The following is an 18,768-nucleotide window of genomic DNA, read 5'->3' as shown; positions in this document are numbered from 1 at the left end:
ACTGGACCCGCCCTTGGGCCTGGCCCATCCTATCTTTTATCTTGGTCTCCTATTACTTGGCCATCTCGAGGCTCGCCTTTGCCCCATGGGTCGAGCCCTCACATCTCGACCCGCTAAGAGAGGACCAACTTCCCCCACAATTATTATTAGAAACTCCACATTAGTTTTTCTTTTAGCTATCAAGACTCTATATCTTTGAAACTTCATTTAAATATATTTTTGTATGATTTATAAAAGATAAGAGATACTATTGTTGAATTAAAATTTGAGAAAATGATAGGTAGAGCCGAGTATAAAAGATTCTTTTTCATCCATTTTAATTATTATCGTCAATCAAACCTAATAATGTGATTCGACACATTTTAAGTAGTATATGTTCATTTCAGTGGTAGACATACTGAGTCACTTAAGATATATCAAATGAGAAAATTTAGAAGGAAGGCAATATTGTTAAAAAAAAGATAAGAAAGTTTTAGCTTTTCCACCGTTGCTGGACAAATATTGCAAAGATAATCTTCGCTCGTTTCAGAATTCTGATGTGAGAAATTATAATGGTTATACAAAGATTAACAACTGGCTTAGATTTAGTGCACGTTTGTGATTGCGGTGGGAAATATAACTTATAACTTTAGGACTTATAATTTATAACTTAAATAATAAGTTCTACTATTGAAAAGTTATTTCCTGTCTGGTAACCTTATGTTTCAAGTACTTTTAAACATGTTACATTTATTTGAAAACAAATTAAAAAAGTATTTTCTGAGGTAGAAATGACGATCATTTGATTTTTTATAAATTATAATCATATCTTTAAAAGTTTCAAAGTTGTAAATAGCTGAAAGTTGTATGTGTAGTTTCGCCTATTGACAATATTTTTAAAATATGAACTACATTCCGGATTATCTGGAAAAATATGTTTGAGAAAAACTATCAAAATCAAAATGATGCTTTTCCTTAAATATACTTTTTAGATTATTTGAGATTAAAAAAATACTTTAATATATAACATCAAAAAGAGCTTTTAAGACTATTTAAGCACTTTTTAAGACTCTTAACGCAACCCCAAACAGGCCCTTAGACTGCTTTTTTTATGCCGATTGGTGTCTGATTTTTGAAGAACTTTCCTAGTGGAGAAATTAAGAGACAATAGAACAAATAGACAAATGATACCAGCATTTCAGAGAAAAATGTAGTTGTCTGTAAGTATAACTGAGAAACAGTAGAGAGATCAAATTAAGATAAATTTGTAAGCATGAGATAGTTATTAGGACAATATTGATTACCTATAACATGCAATAGGCTTACAGGAACACATTAGAAATCGATGAACTCCACAACTGTAGGCAAAGGATCAAAACCCTGTCTTCCTAGATGGCAGTAGTAGGAATCATTTCAACTTAGAATACCCTCCTTCAAACACATAGAGACCACGTGTTTCAATTGGAGCATCTTACCCCTTGCCAGCTGCAATGAATTACAACATAACAAAGGTTATAGTAGATACAAATGAATCATTTTCTACTATTATGAGCTCCATGTACAATTAATGACTATATAAAGCGATTACATTTTATGAAAAGAATATTAGAAAGCCAGTCCCCACTCCAACATTTTGAACCCTACATTTATTGAATAAGCTCATGTGGGCTAGATTAAAAGTAAGAAGTTCAGATGCTCTACCTTTGCCAGAAAATCATTGCATAATAATATAAATTGCTTGCATGTTTTTTATTAGTAAGTTACACGATGCATATAGTGGGTCTCGATCCCAAGATGTCATCTTCTCTCTATTTTTATGGGGGGAGGAAGTACCATTTAAGCCAGAGCTCATTGGCTTCATAAGAAAGCAACAATAAGAAGAGCGACATTCTTTATGTTCTGAGCAACTGATGGTAAAAAGGAGAATCCCAACAACGATATGCTGGTGGAAGCATGTATATCGTGCTTCTTTGCAAGATACTAATATAGTTTAGCATATAACATGAGTATTATGTACTTTTTTTAAGCAAAACTTGCCTCATGGATGGCTGTGATTCTTCTCTGAGCATGGTTAAGTTGTGCTTCAACCCCTTCTTCAACTTGCAAGAGAAGCTTCCGGTGCGATGCTTCTGTTGGATTAGAATTAATCAAATATACCAGAATTCTGCATTAAGGTTTCTACAAGAAGTTTGTTATATAATAACTGCTTATACATCTATTTTTCAATTTTTTACTCAAGGTAACTGCTATGACTTTGTTTTCAAACTATTATCTATGGTTAAAAATGGCAAGATGCTAGCAAATATGATGAATTGATATCTTAAGATACCTTATATACACACACACACACACACATTATATTCATAAAATAGACCTGTACTTCAACAGACAATGACAACTAAAAACCTTGAAATAATCAATTGAGAAGATTAGGCTTTGTTTGGATAGTGAGATGAGATGAGATGATCTGGGAATAGTAGTGAAATGGTTTGTGAATAATAGTGACATGATTTGAGTTAAGATGTTTTATGGAATTTTGGAAAATGAGAAAGAAAAAGTTGAATAAAAATATTATTAAGTTAAAATATTGTTAGAATATTATTTTTGTTTTGAGATTTGGAAAAGTTGAATTGTTTTTTGTGTGTTTTTTTTTTAAGTTTGGAAAAGTTGTAATGATTAAGTAATGATTAGATGAAAAGGTTGAAGATTTGAAATTGAAAAGTGTTTGTATTTGTGGTGTTTGGATATTGAGATGAGATGAGATAGAAGGCTCTTGCTATTAAAACCAGGCCTTAAAATTGCACATCCACAACTACAAGATTTCCCATACTTTGCTTCTTCATGGTCCCCTTAAGCTCTAGGTGGTGTGCTTCCAGCCCTTCCAATGTGCTTCTGTAGTCCTGGAGATGCCGGTTAATGTCTTCTTTGAATTTTTCATGAATCAACTTCAATTCTTTTTGTTGCTCTGCATGAAAAAAATACCACCTGTTTAGCCACATCAAGTGGAGTAAAGGTCTTATTACAAATTCTGTTACCTTCAAGTTTCACTTCAAATCCTTTTCTTCTCGATTTACTCATGCTTGTGAACTTCCCTCTGAAATAATTTTCAATATATATATATATAGAAACTATTATCTTGAGCTGAAAAGCTTGTCAGTTTGATTATTATAAAAAAAAAATGAAGAAACCTATCGGTTTGAAATACTTACACATCTGTCTGAATATGAGACTCAAGGTTCTGCAACTGCAAATATATCCCATCAGAAGTGGACATCAGGATTTCAGATGATTTTTTAGTGGTCTCTGACTTTATTTTGCTTTGAAGTTTTTGTATTTCCAAGGCAAACAGTTTGATAGCCCTAAAACATATGAAAAGTCAAAAAAAGAGAAACCAACTGCTTATAGATTGTAACAACAATAAACTAGTTCATACTAGAATGGAAGCTTTCGTGGCTTTGAGTAAAAGGGAGAAGAAAAACCTCAACAGTCCATCGTCTTGGCTCTGATCTGAAGGTTCTTGCATCCAATTACTTTCTCCAGTCCCTGGACATATTTTATAGAGATTGAGAAGAAATAAACTAAAAGGAAGCATGTAATAACAGAGAATGTGTGATAGCTGAATCAAAGTAGAAAATATTAGCGAAGCTGTGCCTTTTGGAGAGGGTGAGGTAGGACTGATATTATCAAATCCAATGCTTTCACATATCTGGAGCCTTTTAGTTGAATGAAGCATGAATTTTTTCTGCTTGGCAGCAACAGGTTCTGAAGATAATATATCTCTTTCTCTGCAACCTGCCAATGATATTAGATAAAGTAGAACGATCACCATTTGTAGAAAAACACATGAAAAGCAGGCGGTGTTAATTATTTATTTTTTAATAAAAGAGGGAAAAGGAAATGGACAAGAACATATGGTAGTGCACAACACCATACACAGTACATTAATACCGTGTACTAATCATTTGATCTTGGAAGTATACTATACATCTCTTGAGTGTGTTACAAAGAAGTTAGTTGATTATAAAAATCATCTTCACTATAGCCATCTCAAATGTCACCAACCAAGAACTGCACGATTCGTATAGCAATAGCTGCAATACTGAAGTCCATGTAGAAGATGCTAATCATTTGAAGACATTTAGATATCAGTCCGGGAGTAGGATGATCTGTTTAAGAGAGTCCTTTCAGGAAGCAAGATTTGTAGGAACCTAGAGCCTAGAGGGAGGATTTTAATCACCGGTTTCTGCAGAGTTATCCATACCATGTCCATTACCCACTGTTCGATTGAGATTGAGCACCACTTGCACATTTGATTAGTCTCAAGTCTAGAAAGTAAACCTACCAAAGGTTAAGAGATCTTTGGATTTTGGTCATTTGATCGCCAATGACTGGTTTCCAAGAACTGAACAGTGGACTCAGTTTAATGCCAGAATAAGATATAATTGTGGATTTAATCTTCATTCTTCTCTTAAAGTGACTGGTCTTCAAAAATCTAGCAATGCATAAAGCACCAAGCACCCTCACTGCTGCATCCGAAAAGTACCATCGAGAAACTTGATAGAAGGTAGCAGCTTCACTATTTAAAAATGCCAGTACAGACAATGAGTTACAATACAGAATAAAATCTGGTTCATTTTTAGCTTCTTGTACTCTGGTTCTTATGTATATCAAGTTCCTATGCAGGCAAATCCACAAGGCAAGGAGATAAAGATCAACTCCGACTAGAGCTACCCTTTTTCAAATACAGTCATTTAGTTTTGTAAATGGAGTGAACAATGGGGTAACTATATATAATTTCATAGCACATTTAAAGTGAACATACCGGTATATGCTTCAATGATGGGTGAACCCTCTTCTGAACTCTCATTGTCCCTCTCTTCAGCTGATGTTTCAGATAAGTCATCTTCTGTATCCCTCTCTTCAGTATCAGCCATGGGTTCCGGGGGTGGGGTAAGCACCTCTGCGTCACCCTGAAGTACAATAAGGAAAAACAAAATACAGAAAAGCAATACTCCAGCTTAGCAAACAGCACAAATGCAATACTATAACCTCTAAATATTTGTACAAAAAAATATGCCTGTGTGATTGACCCATAACAATCTGATTTTGAAGTCTGCAAAGTACTGAAGCCACGGATATGTCCCACAGTAAATATTCTCTCAGCTGGAGCAGGATTGTGAACACCAGGTAATAGTTGGTCCGTTTTTGGAGTTGAGGTATGTGAGTCATCTACTGGTCGGTCTGTTTTAGGAGCTGAGGTAGGGTTAGAACTTGAGATGGGTGTTTTAAATCCAAATGTAGGACTTTGAAAATTATCTTGCGGTTGCACATCATTATCTAAAGATGGACTAGCAACGTCTTGTTGATTTACTGGACTGTTAAAATCCTCCTGGTGATTAGTCTTGTCTGTCAATGGTGATTGATCTAGAATTTCTTGGATTTTATTCTCCAGTCCAAGGTACTCTCTCTCATCCTCATATATGCAACCATAAATATCTTCCATTTGATTGCCACGTGAAAATTTTCTCTCAGCAGGAACTTTTGCTTCACCTCTATAACTTGCTTCCTGAATCTGATCCATAACATCCTTTTTAGGAAACAAAATCTTACGGGGCTCAATTCTTTTACTCTTTTTCTCTATCTTCTTCCTTATAGGCTTTGAGGAATCACCATTGATAGCACCATTTACTCTCCCCGACCCTCCTTCCAAGGAGAAGTTCTTCTCACGATGCTTGTGTATGTAACCAGAGGATGGACCACATTTAGTCCCATTTATTTGCACTTTCTGTCTCACTCTTTTACGCGTCAAAGAACGAGTTACTGGTCTCCTGCTAGCATGATCAGAAGCTTCAGAATCAGTTTCTATCGTATCTGAATTCTGTCTACACCTGGCAACTGTAACAGCCTTCTGATCAAAATTCTGCCCCAGCTTCATATTATTGGTGCCAACCTCAGGTCTCTGAAAGTTAGAATTCTCATTTTTAGGCGAAGAAACATTGCCAAGTATTTCCCAAAGCTTCATTCTCAAAATTCCAGTCCTGTTTCTTGTTTTGTCTGCTTTATCCTCTGTCATGGCTTGGTCAGACACATGAACTTGTTGTGCAGTTGCAAATGCAAATTCCTCCACCCTCTCTGTGCTTCTGTCCTTTACTTCCTTCCTTTTGTAGGTAAACCCATCAAACTTCTTCTGGTTGCCATCGCCAGACTCTAAAATTGATGCCTTGTTCACAAACAACTGAACCGAGTATGTTGCTGGTTCATTACTTTGTCCGTTAAGGTTGTTTTGCTGGCCACTAGTGACTGGTTGCTCTAAATGAAGAACAGGCTCTGGAAAAGGTGCTTGCGGATAACGTGATCTTGGAGTAATCCATGGGGAGTTCTCCTGCTCCGGAGTGTCTGTTTGTTTCCCTTTGACAGGAGCTGTGACTTCTTGCCCCTTCTTTTTTATTTCTGTGGAAGTATCAACATTAAGATTCATCCTTTCTGCACTTGCCACTGTAGCCTTATCTTCCTTTGTAGATCTAGACCTTTTATTGCCTACTGAGTCAACCATTACTCCAATGGAGATCTTCCTAGATTGACTGGACCGATAATGATTGCTTCCAATACTCCGGCAATCACTCATCCAATCCTGAAATATGTTTTTACAAATATGTAAATTACCCAATTTTATTAAAGAAGTCGCTGTGATTGCAATTGGTCAACATCCACGCACCATCACAATAGCAAACAAATAAATAAGCTTTTATGAAGCACGGTTTCCAGACAACACTGAATTGAGTCTCCAATCCATCTAATGAACAACTAGATACAACAGTGATGAATAGAGAGTACGACCAAAATGTTCATCCAAGTAGAACCTACATGAGCAGTTACCATTATAAAAAATCAATGCAACTGATTCTATATGAGCTAATAGCATGGCAATACACAAGGTAATGAATACACAGACTCCCATCCATCAGTAAGAAAAAGGAAATGCTGGAACAAAGTTTGAAGCTCAAGCAGGTAATTTCTTTGTAGGAGACGAATATTTGGGTTGAAACACCCTTCTATCAGCACTATTGTCCTAAGTGCAACATTTTCAGCACTTACATCTAGTAGAGTTTGCGGTGCATCAACCTCCATTATCACAATTTTCGCAGAGAAGACACCAAATTGAAACCAGCAGCAGCTGTAACCAGAAAACTTTAGGTGAAGAAGTGAGTGGGAGAATATGAAAAATAAAAAATGCTCAGCTTGTCTACTGAGAAAACGCAGCAAACTCAGCTATTTAAACTATGAATCTTTTAAGACATCAAAGATTTTCTCTGCTGAATTCAATACAACTACTTTATTCTCAAATAGAAAAGGGAACCAAAACGAACCATTAGATTCGAAACTGATTTCTCATTCCTCACCCTAAGGTTTCTCCCCAGCCAAACAGAGTGTTCAAGAAAAAATAAAATGATAATTGGCCGGAGACTACCGGATTCCTCATAGAATCGGCTGAGAATCAACACGTATATGCAGAGCGATTACAAGTGAGCCCTAATTTTCACTACCTATTTTTTCCGCACCCAATTTTCCCATAGCGTTTCAAAATTGAGCCCCGTTGATGCAAAAATTCAAAGAGAAAAAAAAAAAAAACACAAAAGGTCGGCCCAAATACTGCTTCAGGTTGTCAATCTCACAGATCGAGAACATACAGATACCAAACTCAGCGAGCAAGTGAAACCGAACAAAATATTCACCAAGACCAAGCTACATCGATCGTAAATTTACACTTGAAATGAAAAAACAAATAAAATGGGATCAGATCAGAGGATAAACAAAAATTTCTGCAGAGAACTGAAGTTCAAACAGAAAATTCGTTTAGACGACGTGAAAAAAATGAGGAGACAAATCGCTTACTATTTCCTTGGCGAGAGGGCGAATGCCTTATTGAAGAGCTCTGTTGCTTAAAACTTCGATGAAACTTCAGAACTAAAAACAATCGCAAAGACCTCAGGAGAGAGAGAGAGAGAGAGAGAGAGAGAGAGAGAGAGAGAAGAATAGTGAATTTTCAAGGAACCGAACAACAACCTGGCCAACGTCTTTCTCCTCGATGCAAAAACAAAAAAGAGGCGGGAAATTTAGAATGTGACGACTGTGCGTCGCAACGGCCCGGTGATCCATTTTAACGTGGGAAGTGATACGACAAATAAATAAAAAAATTGATATAATTTTTTGAGAAATGATTCTACAAATTCTAAATATACAAATTTCATACAAATTTTTGTAAAAAAGTAGACCATACTTTAAAAAAATGTAAAAAAAACTATTCTATATTAATGGAATCCATTATTTTACAAAATACGTACTTGTATGAAATTTATCTATTTGATACTTGTATCTATCATTACTCTAATTTTATATATCAAATTCTTATCGACTACTATTCATCACCTTATACTTTATAAAAAATATCCTCACACTTTATAAAAAAATGCTCACATCTTATTAAAAAGCTATAAGTATGGAGTATAAGGTATAGAAATGAATAGTAATTGATGTATAATATTTTTTTTATATAATAAATTATATTTAATTTATAATAAAAATAATTTTATAATTTAAGATAAGACACATTAATTTATATATTATTAAAAAAAATTATCCACCGTCTTTACATTACACATCAAGATGTAATTATTTATTTTTATCACTTTATTTAAACACAAGAAGCAAGCTTATCCCTACCCCGACCAGCAGCTGCTGGGTGTCCTGATCTTTCCTAAACTTCCTCCGATCTTCGGCCCGAGCTGTATGAGGCAAAAACTCGTCTCAAGTATGGTTCGGAAGCCAAGCCCCACCCCAGCAGTATGGTTCCGAACAAATCGAAGAACCAAATGGATCGAACTCATCTTTGGCTGCTACAAAACATATTGGCCTTGCGTTGTGGAAGGAACGTTCTGTTCTATTTTGGGTTGGAGGCACGAGCTCTTATCGACGGAGTTGTTTGCCATCTAGTTGTCAACTCATCACACCTTAGGGTTGAACTTTCACTCACAACTATCTTTTTGAAGCAAATAGTTCATAGTGCTCATTCTATAGAAACTGTAAATGCCAACTCATATTTTCACTCTATTTTCATCACGAAGATGTATTACGTCAGGATTTGAGCATATGGATAAATATGTGTGTATTTAAATATAATAATAAAAATAATAAATTACATATTAATAATGTGTATTGTAAGGATGATGAGTAACACAAAGTTGGCTTCCAAGAGGTAATTAAGAGAGTAAATTAAAGATTGTTGATATGTAAGAGATGAGATGAAAAATTTTCAAACTCTTCACAATATTTTTTTCAAATATCATTCAATTACAAAATATTTTTTAATTTCAAATTTTTTATTTAATAATTACTTAATTATTATAATTTTTATAAACTACCAAACAAAACACAAAAATAAATATAATTTTTTTGAACTTCAAAACAAAGATAATATTCAAATAATTTTTAGTTTTATAATATTTCAATTCAACTTTTTATTTTTTTTTTCAAAATTTAATAAAACATGTTAATTCAAAACTAAGCGAGGCTGCTCCCGTTGTAATTAGGATATAATATGCAATTAATTAGAGATCAGTAGAAATTAATTCAATTGGGTCGACACATAACTTAATTTTGAACAAATTCAAGTTGATCCAATATGGCATACTTTTAGGGTATGGTGGAATAACAAGAAAGTGAACATAGATGCATGCATGCACATAGAATATTAATATATATGGACAGCACAGTACTCGATCCCAAACTCGAATCTCTACTCATGTACCACGTTGCCCCCATGCAACATTGTTATAAGAAAATTAATTATTTATAGTTAATTATTTTTTATTAAAATAATTAATCTATTTTCATCACAAATAATCTTTAAATATTATTTTTTCCTTATATATATATATAGTCAAATATTTATGTAGAAGGAGGCTTGTTTAAACAGGTTTGATTAATCTTGGCCACCTCAAAAGGGCATCCTTATATATAGATATTGCAGCTAGTGGCGGACCTATTAAAGGGCGGGGGCCATGGCATTCCTAAAGTTTGGAAAAAAAATAATATATATTAATTTTTTTTATTTAATAAAATTATATTAATTTTATATTGTGTTGACCTTTTCTCTAAAGAATTATGTTGGCCCATTTTATAAAATTATTTTAATCTTATAAATTATTTTGATTGAAAAATATAATAAAAATATTTTATTATAATTTTAACTTTATTTAGCCGTCCCTGTAACAAATTTTTGATTCTGTCATTGCTTGATTAAGAGTACAATTTATTATAAAATAAAAAATAAAAAAAAATCGATTATACGTACGTGGTCAGTTATTTACAATAGAAATGACAATTTATTTTTTTTTATCAAAATTAATATGTTCTACAATGACTCGACGTCACAAATAATCATTATTTTGTAATGTAAACCTGGCCCGTTATAAATACAAAAATACTGCATATATTACAGTACTCTCTCATCGTGATCTTGTACATATGCGTGCGTAAAATATGCATGGTTGGTTAATGTTCATCAATCGTCACCAAGCATGATTAATGCGTTTGAAAATTCAACTCGCTCATGATCAACTGATCTATTGATGGCTCGCGGAAAGCAAGCACGATGCATGCACCATGACATCATGAGTACTACTACCCGATCGATCGATCGATCCTATGACTTGGAATCGTACGACCAACGGGTGATATTCTATTATTCTCTTATATCTTTCTTTTTTTTTTAAATAATATTTACAGTCATAAAATATATAAGTATTGTATAATATTTTTTTTAAAAAAAATTTAATATAAAATTTAAATAAAAATAATTATGCACACTTACGCACTTCACGACTGCATATAAAATATTATTTTTTTTTTAATGGTTTCCTACGTTGTCTGGGGTCTTCTTGATGGTTTCGTTGTCTGGGGTCTTTTATGCTGTATTTAAATGTTGAATTGAGTTGAATTGAGTTGAGTTGAGATGAGATGAGATGATAAAATATTATTTTTTAATATTATTATTATTTAAAATTTGAAAAAATTAAATTTTTTATTATATTTTATGTTGAGATTTAAAAAAATTATAATGATAAGTTGATATGAGTTTACTTACCGAACGAAGATGTTTGCGCTGTTTCCTTTGATTTTTGTTCAAATTTTGCGTGAAAACTTCTCGTGAGTACGAGGTGGCTCATGGGAAAATGTTCTTCATATTTTGTATTCTGATGAGTGGCTTCTGTGATCTAGCCTCCTGTAATTATTTTAGTGCGTTTCTGATTGTGATCTGGAAATTATTTTGAAACGTTGTTGTTTGTGATTTCGTAATTTTTCTTGATATGATAATGAAATAGATTATTCTGTCAAGTATTAATATTTAAATTTTCTTTAAAAAATATTCTTGTAAACTTGTCAGATCTAGAATTAATTACTAAAGTTTTGTATTCAAGATATGTCAACATTCAATTTTAATAGATAAAATGGGTGATTTATTTAATTTCTTTTTGTGACATAGTTGAAGGCAAATAGATACTTAAAAAAAAAAATAATGTTAGATATAACATATAAGTTTAGGTGGGTCAAGTACTATGCAGATTCTTTCAAAAAAAGTGAGACACGCTATAAAAAGTGTTTTTTTTTTTTTTTAAAAAAAAAAAAACTAGTCACTTTTTTAAAGATCTACACAAAACTTACACACCATAAATTTGTACAAACTAAACTATTTTTTTTTTTTATATATCTAGAGCTTTCATCTATGATTTTTCTAATCCAACATTTTCTTCGTGAAAAATATTTTAGTGACAAAAAAATCATATAAAAAGAAGTCAAATTGATATGATTTAATATAATACGTTAAATTATAAAATTATTTTTATTGTAAAATAAATTTAACATACCACATCAAGACAAGTTAATTTGTGGTTTTACTTTTATAGGATCTATTTGTGACCGTATCACTTCTCTTCCTTTATATGAACTATGCAATGATTTTTTTTTTTTATTTTCAACCATTTTTAGTTATCGAAATGATCTCATTTTATCTCATATAATTATTACAATTTTTTTAAATTTTTACAAAATATATAATAAATAATTTAATTTTTTTAAATTTTAAAATAAAAATTATATTAAAAAATTATATTTTAATAATATTTTATTTAATTATCATCTTTATCTCATTTTATTTAGATAACCACACGAGTCCGTTTCTCACTACACCGGAAGTCCTTTTTCTTTTTTCTAACACTTCATTTGAAAACGAGAACCAATATTTAATTTTGGACCCTTACATGGGAGGGAACGAGGCAATTGCCTGAAGTCGCCTAGCGTACCTTCGGCTTTTGGGCCAGCTCTGCTTCCAACTTTGGGAAGATTCGGTTGTCAATTATATTAAGTTGGAAGCTTTGAGCCTTTAACCTATATATGCTCTTTCATTGCACTTCTTGACATGAGTTCATCGGGCATTTCTCTTTCTTCTCATTAAATTTAGCAAGTGCTTTCTCAAAGGTTATTACTTCTTATTCATCACACTCTTCCATCTTCTCCTTTTCTTGCCATAGTTGTATGCTTTTTAATTAATGAGTTTTTATTGTACTAGCTGTGGTTAATGATTCTCAAAATTGGAAAAACAATGGGTAATTTCTAGATGGCCACATGTTCATCACTGCAGGATCTTCTGGATATTTGCATAATAAGGGACTGTATGCGTTCTTCCTCTCTATAAATAACCCCAAATTTTCGGCCTAGTTGCTTTGATAGGAGATGGCAGCTTTAAGGAATAGGATTTTGTAAACAGATTATTATAATCAGTCTTATTTTGCAGATATATTCTAGAAGATGGATTCTGTTGGGAAATCCATTCATGGAGCCAAATACGAGTGCTTGCTCTTTGGTTAGTGTACTGTTCTACGAAGAAAAAAGTTGCATTGCTTTGATGGTTGTTTCCCACTAGCTCAAAACAGAAATACTGAAAGGAAAGGTCCAGCCTTTTCTCAAAAAAAGAGGATAAACTGAGCAAATTTCGTGTTTCGATCAACCAGCTGTTGGATAAGAGATTGAAAGTTTTGACATAAAAGTGCATTTTTCATGATAAAACGAATCCTCTTCAAAATGATAAGCTGTTTATGTAAATGTTAATATATTTTGGGTACGAAACATGTTCTGCAGATATGGATGATACTCTGTACCCCATGAGCACAGGTCTCAACTTGGCTTGCCGCAAGAACATCGAAGGTATGACTGTTAATTACATTTATGTCGGATAAATTATAATACAATTAAGATGACAGTAAAATGGAGCTTTCTTGAAATGTAGGGTTCATGTTACAACATTTGCATATGGAAGGAGCTGAAGTACCAAGGTTGTGCTTGGAATTGTACAAGGAATACGGGACAACAATGGCCGGCCTGAAGGTAAATAGAGATGGGTTTCTCCAAAAACTACTCTCTTTTTTTTTTCCTGTCAATATCTCAAGATTTTTCTGAACTAATGCTACTTTGTTCCTTATTGATATGGTCGAAAGCTAACAAATTTGGGTCTTTTCTTCCAGGCTCTTGGTTATGAATTTGACAACGATGAGTTTCATGCTTATGTCCATGGAAGACTACCCTACGAGGTTCTTAAGCCCGATCCAGCTTTAAGGAACCTTCTACTTTCTCTGCCACAAAAGCGTAAAATTGTATGTCCAAAACTGTTGTGCTCTTTCACAAAGAATTCATGAAAAAGGACTGCAAAAAAGGGTAATTCTAAGCTTGTTTCTGCTGGTTCTTCAGATCTTCACTAATGCTGATAAAGCACATACAGCTCAAGTTCTCAGCAGGTTGGGTTTGGAAGATTGCTTTGAAGGCATCATTTGCTTTGAAACGCTTAACCCTCCCCTTGAACCAGTTGCTGATTGCAATGATGTACTAGATCATGGCGACACAGTCCTCGCCGGAGGAGCCTCTCAGGCCAATGCCACTGGTTTAAGTTTAACTGATGGTAGAAGTTTCAGCTCCAAGTCCCGAGTCCTCTGCAAACCATCTTTGGAAGCCATTAAAGCTGCCATTCGAACAGCAAACATTGACCCGAATAAAACAGTAATATTCAAAGCACATCTCAGATTGAAAACTATTAGTGGCTGGTTTAAACATTGTCGGATTGAGAAATAAAGATTTCTTTTGCTTTCTCAGATTTTCTTTGATGACAGTGTTCGAAACATTGCTAGTGGGAAAGCAGCCGGACTCCATACTGTTATCGTAAGTCCTGAGTTGCTCTATATTGTGAAGGCCTGCAAGTTTGCAAAACAATAGAACTTGGGCTCGTTTGTTTTCACAATCATTCTCATCTTATCGTTTATACATATATTTCAAATTACATATGAAGACTTCCTCAAAATATGATTTCTCAGATGGCAACATGTTGATATGTTATCAGTAAGAAAATGTCCCATCGGTAAGTGTGACAAAAGATGACAAGATTTAGAACGAAGATTTACGTGTTGTTCAGCAACTAGACCTGCTATGCTACAATAATAGATGGGATAAGATTTAATGGATTCGATCTCTACTACATTTGGATATGAGTAAATAGAATAAGTGCTGTTTCCATTTAATGAAAGCGAGAATATTGATGGCAGGTGGGGAGCTCAACACTGGTGCCCGGTGCAGACCATGCCTTGAGAAGTATCCACAATATCAAAGAAGCACTACCTGAAATATGGGAAGGAGAAGGAGGACAGATCGTGCAGGTTATTCAGCCCAGTGCTGTTGCAACCGTTATCCTTGCATAGTTTTCCCCTTAGCCACACAATTATGTAAACTTCCCATACAACACTGTAAGTAAAGTGACTGCAGAATTCCCTATGTTAAAAGCTTCTTACAATGTCACCAAAAGGGTAGAGGATACAAAGATCATATTCTCCAAAGTGTTCTTTCTTATTTGGATCCATCCTGTCATCCTGATAATAATAATAATAATAATAATAATAATACATGCTCCTCAACTGCTAGCTAATCGAAAATCATCTGAATTTTCCTCATCCAACACTAATAATATCAGGGGTACAGGATTGCTTGCTTACTGATTTGCACTGTCAACACTAATTAGGAAAAAAGAAAGAAAGAAACCAAGGGACACAATGACTCAACAGATGAATCAGCCGTCATTAGGCAGCTCTCCACAATTGACAATTCTGCATGGCACCCGAGGAGTATCTGACCTGCTTGTCTCCTGGGATTCCAGTTTCCTCACAACATCTATTCCATCAATAACATGCCCAAACACAACATGGCGATTGTCCAACCATGGAGTCTACATTAAGCAAATTCAGAATGTTATCTATTAGGAGTAAAAGCCATATGAAACAAGCTTAACCCAACGCAGAATTCGGTATAACCATTTAGATTGCCAGTGAAACAAAGGGATTTTATGATGCCATGAGATTAGCAAACATGCAAGTAAATGGGAAAGACGAAACCAGTACTGTAAACATCTGCTTATAAGAAGGATAGGGACCCAGTTAAAAGCTAATATCTTTCAACCTGAATAGAACACAGTTACAGCATACTAAATAAAACTCCAGAAATAATTCTCCTGTCTTATTCAGGTGTAACGTTATTTGAGTTGAGGCCATCCATTCAAGGTCTCTGCCTTTTGGTATTTTGACCAGCGAGTAAAGATTATGCCTCCAGCCTTGCCTTGAGGGGAGGCTTCAAAACTCTCAAGGATAAAATACTAATGTTCAGCCTTGCTGCCATAAGAATGTCAATCAGGGGGTAAAACATATTTTCAGGTTGCCATGACACATTCTGATCAAGCATTACTGCAGTAATGTCTAAAACTGCTGTGAACTAAGATGGGCAATCTGGCTCTTAAAAGTAAAAATAATGAAATTACAAATGCATCCAACAGATTGACAGGGGCAGCAGCAGCTCACCTTTACTGTGCAAATGAAAAATTGGCTCCCATTGGTATCAGGACCCGCATTTGCCATGCTCAAAACCCCAGGCCCGACATGCTTCACTGCAATTAAGTGTGATACGATTCAGTACAGAAATTGAAGTCCATTCACAGAGCTACCCAAAATCTCTAACTCGATCTCTTCTTTTATGAAGAAAGATAAAGATGATAAGCACATACAGGCAAAGCTCTCATCTTCAAATTTAGATCCATAGATGCTGATTCCTCCTGTTCCCTGCAGCCAGTATGCACCACAATTTTTGGCTTAGTGTCAAAGCACCTAGCTTTCTATTTCAGAGAGAGAGAGAGAGAGGAAACTACATCTCCTTCGGTGAAGTCCCCTCCCTGGATCATGAAGTCTTTAATAATACGGTGAAAGGAGCATCCTTTGAAACCATAACCTTTCTCTCCTGTATGTAGATGTTAAAATTTCATCTTAAAGCGCGCCATAACAGCAATAATAACACCACCAACAACAGTAATAACGAAAACTAGGACAAATGTGAACAAAGCTTGCCTGTGCATAAGGCTCGGAAATTCTCAGCAGTTTTGGGAACAACTTCTCCAAAGAGGCCAATTACAATTCTACCTACAGGTTCAAGCCCTATTTCTACATCGAAGAAGCACTTGGTTGTCACTTTGGCCTGCAGTTCTAGATCCTAAAATAACATGGCAAATATAAGATAGCAAAACCAGATTACCAATTACACAAGAATAGATACAAAGATTACAGGAACTATTTCTTGACATGACAACATAAAATGCTGGAATATTGAAACATTAACTAGTACCAAAAGCACAGTGACTAGATAAAGCTCTTACAGCTGCCATTGAGTTGCAAACCATTCTTCGGGACTGAATTGAAGGTGCTCTAGAAAGTCGAATGACGGGAAAACTTGAGGCATAGCAAGACCTAGATGCCAATGCTCTTGCAGGACAGCTCAAAGTAGGAACTTGGGAGTAGCCTGATTGCAAATGCGTAGAACCCTTTATAACATGTGGCATGCGCACATTAAACATACTTTGGTTATAACTACCCTGAAAAGACAAACAATGCTCGGATTAGTCACAGGGAGAACAACGGCTAAAAACCAACCCAGTTCAAAGTTAGAAGTGCATTTCATGTACGTGTATCAAAGCAAACAATCTCTGCAACATAATGCCGAGATTAATCTATTTCTTCCTACGAAGCACTCAAATAAAAGAAAAATGATTGAGAGCGCAAAGAACAAGCAAAGGGTAGCTCAAGTGCCACAAATAAGTCTATAACTTTGACTGCAAATCTAAAACGCACTCGGGTTTGAGTCGACCGGATCTGATTAGTAAATAAGGGTGAAAGGATTGAGATTTGAAGAGATAATGGAAATAGAAAAAACCTGGAAAAGAGAAGGCGGAGTGCTCTGACAAGGCACCCTTTGCATTGGGACAGCAGAGGCCATAAGGCTGACTGTTGGGTTTAGCTACAGCAGGAAATGCCTCAAACAGAATAGAGTTCCGATGGTCTCTTAGCTCTCTCGGCTACAGCAGAAGTAAACCTTTGGATAGGATAGATAAAAGAGAAAGGAGGGTAGAAAAGAAGAGCGGCACAGACACCCCCAACCCTTCCTATGTGTGAGTTGAGACGTGGGAGATTGGGGGCTTAAGAGGCTTTTTGTCGTGTTTGTCGTTAACATCCACGTTTTGCAGTTGTGCGCACGAGTGGATTTGCACGACGGCCCAACCGCACATCGATTCTTCAGACGGGGTCTTCAAATTCTTCGCAATAGGCCCCCAGCCCACACTATAAGCCTAGGGAATATCGTTCTTGAATCATAAATAGTCCTCGAGCAAGGATTCTTCTTGTTCGTTGATCATCTAATTTTGATCTGATTATTGGTGGATCCATAACTTCCATAAAACTATAAAATGTTAAAATTAATTTTAAAAACATTTTAAAGTGCTAGATTTATAAATAAAAAAATCTAATAAAAGTAAAGCTCGTAAATTAATATACTTAGACATGATATCTTAGATATATTTCAAAATAAAAATATATTTACAATCAGATATACTAAAAGTCATAGAACTTCACTTTCATGAGATATTTTTTTGAACCAAATATTTTTCTTTTACAAAACCATTTTCTTCTCAAGTTGTCTGTATTATTTTAACAAACGCAATTATCAAAATAATTATCTTTTCAAACATTATTTCAACAATGGGTAGTTTTAAAAACACAAACACAAGCAAAAAATCAAAAGACATCTTATATTTTCTTTATATTTTTTTAAATGTAAACATACCATCTCTCTTTTATTATTTAGGGTTAAGCATCAAGGTAGGGTAATTGGTGTTTATAAAAATGGTAGGCTTCTAGTCACTAAATGGATAAAATTCAATGTGGATAAACCCTTATAGCCCCCGAAAAGGGATAGGCCGAGTCTTAGAGACCAATACGAACACATGAGGTAACCGCCGTATGGGCTAGACAAGATGATAAGGCTAGTACGTTAGGATAAGCCCACCCTCTTCATATGATTATCGAGTTGAGCCAATAAGAACAATGAGAGGATCAAGGTTATAGTTGGTGCTTATCAACTATTTCCTAGACCTATATATATTGATACAAAGGTAAAAATTTAAATAACTGGGTATTTAGAGTTCTTATAACACATTTTTTTATGTATTACTGATCTAGACATAAGAGATGTTTCAAGTACTCTGAACTATCAACTTTTTCTATTATAGGTGGAGTGCATCGGTGAACAACATGAAAAACGTGTTCCAAACAGTGACCCCATCTAAGAATATAGTACACATCATTAACTCAAAATCAAATTAAA

General features: G+C 34.6%; 3 protein-coding genes across 6 annotated transcripts; 1 reads left to right on the top strand and 2 right to left on the bottom strand.

Annotated features, from left to right (window-relative positions):
* Nucleotides 1–1,176: 1,176 nt before the first annotated feature.
* LOC109000499 (meiosis-specific protein ASY3) lies at nt 1,177–7,966 on the bottom strand. Of its 3 annotated transcripts, none has more exons than XM_018977392.2 (11): nt 7,873–7,966; nt 7,075–7,167; nt 5,057–6,610; nt 4,802–4,949; nt 3,631–3,771; nt 3,459–3,522; nt 3,189–3,338; nt 3,015–3,073; nt 2,810–2,944; nt 2,017–2,108; nt 1,177–1,464 (listed from the first exon to the last, which is right to left on the bottom strand). In XM_018977392.2, exons 2-11 carry the CDS (start codon nt 7,105–7,107, stop codon nt 1,393–1,395), a joined length of 2,448 nt encoding a protein of 815 aa, XP_018832937.1. In that variant the 5' UTR covers nt 7,108–7,167; nt 7,873–7,966; the 3' UTR covers nt 1,177–1,392. The 3 variants fall into 3 exon arrangements, with proteins under 3 accessions (XP_018832937.1, XP_018832936.1, XP_018832939.1); XM_018977391.2 differs by having other exon boundaries at nt 7,075–7,153; XM_018977394.2 differs by lacking the exon at nt 7,075–7,167.
* A 4,387-nt stretch (nt 7,967–12,353) lies between these two features.
* LOC109000501 (uncharacterized protein C24B11.05) lies at nt 12,354–14,912 on the top strand. Of its 2 annotated transcripts, none has more exons than XM_018977397.2 (8): nt 12,354–12,513; nt 12,830–12,898; nt 13,174–13,239; nt 13,322–13,419; nt 13,557–13,685; nt 13,780–14,085; nt 14,179–14,244; nt 14,625–14,912. In XM_018977397.2, exons 2-8 carry the CDS (start codon nt 12,844–12,846, stop codon nt 14,775–14,777), a joined length of 873 nt encoding a protein of 290 aa, XP_018832942.1. In that variant the 5' UTR covers nt 12,354–12,513; nt 12,830–12,843; the 3' UTR covers nt 14,778–14,912. The 2 variants fall into 2 exon arrangements, with proteins under 2 accessions (XP_018832942.1, XP_018832943.1); XM_018977398.2 differs by lacking the exon at nt 12,354–12,513 and adding an exon at nt 12,598–12,707 and having other exon boundaries at nt 14,625–14,793.
* LOC109000502 (peptidyl-prolyl cis-trans isomerase A1) lies at nt 14,828–17,566 on the bottom strand. Its single transcript, XM_018977400.2, has 7 exons — nt 17,323–17,566; nt 16,769–16,984; nt 16,464–16,605; nt 16,268–16,356; nt 16,127–16,181; nt 15,924–16,009; nt 14,828–15,298 (listed from the first exon to the last, which is right to left on the bottom strand). Exons 1-7 carry the CDS (start codon nt 17,383–17,385, stop codon nt 15,143–15,145), a joined length of 807 nt encoding a protein of 268 aa, XP_018832945.1. The 5' UTR covers nt 17,386–17,566; the 3' UTR covers nt 14,828–15,142.
* Nucleotides 17,567–18,768: the final 1,202 nt, after the last annotated feature.

The sequence above is a fragment of the Juglans regia genome, chromosome 8 (genome assembly GCF_001411555.2).
Source record: "Juglans regia cultivar Chandler chromosome 8, Walnut 2.0, whole genome shotgun sequence".
In the NCBI taxonomy this organism is placed as follows: domain Eukaryota; kingdom Viridiplantae; phylum Streptophyta; class Magnoliopsida; order Fagales; family Juglandaceae; genus Juglans; species Juglans regia.
This window is presented reverse-complemented; position numbering and strand designations above follow the sequence as displayed.

Coding starts and splice junctions, on each gene's coding strand:
- LOC109000499 (XM_018977392.2), bottom strand. CDS start 7,107: ATGGAGGTTGATGCACCGCAAACTCTACTAGAT. Junction 3,074..3,188: donor TCTCATATTCAGACAGATGT/GTAAGTATTTCA, acceptor AAATTATTTCAG/AGGGAAGTTCACAAGCATGA. Junction 2,945..3,014: donor ATTTGAAGTGAAACTTGAAG/GTAACAGAATTT, acceptor TTTTTCATGCAG/AGCAACAAAAAGAATTGAAG.
- LOC109000501 (XM_018977397.2), top strand. CDS start 12,844: ATGGATTCTGTTGGGAAATCCATTCATGGAGCCAAATACGAGTGCTTG. Junction 12,899..13,173: donor ATACGAGTGCTTGCTCTTTG/GTTAGTGTACTG, acceptor CATGTTCTGCAG/ATATGGATGATACTCTGTAC. Junction 14,245..14,624: donor CCGGACTCCATACTGTTATC/GTAAGTCCTGAG, acceptor TATTGATGGCAG/GTGGGGAGCTCAACACTGGT.
- LOC109000502 (XM_018977400.2), bottom strand. CDS start 17,385: ATGGCCTCTGCTGTCCCAATGCAAAGGGTGCCTTGTCAGAGCACTCCG. Junction 16,985..17,322: donor CTCCGCCTTCTCTTTTCCAG/GTTTTTTCTATT, acceptor TTGTCTTTTCAG/GGTAGTTATAACCAAAGTAT. Junction 16,357..16,463: donor TTTCCGAGCCTTATGCACAG/GCAAGCTTTGTT, acceptor ATCTACATACAG/GAGAGAAAGGTTATGGTTTC.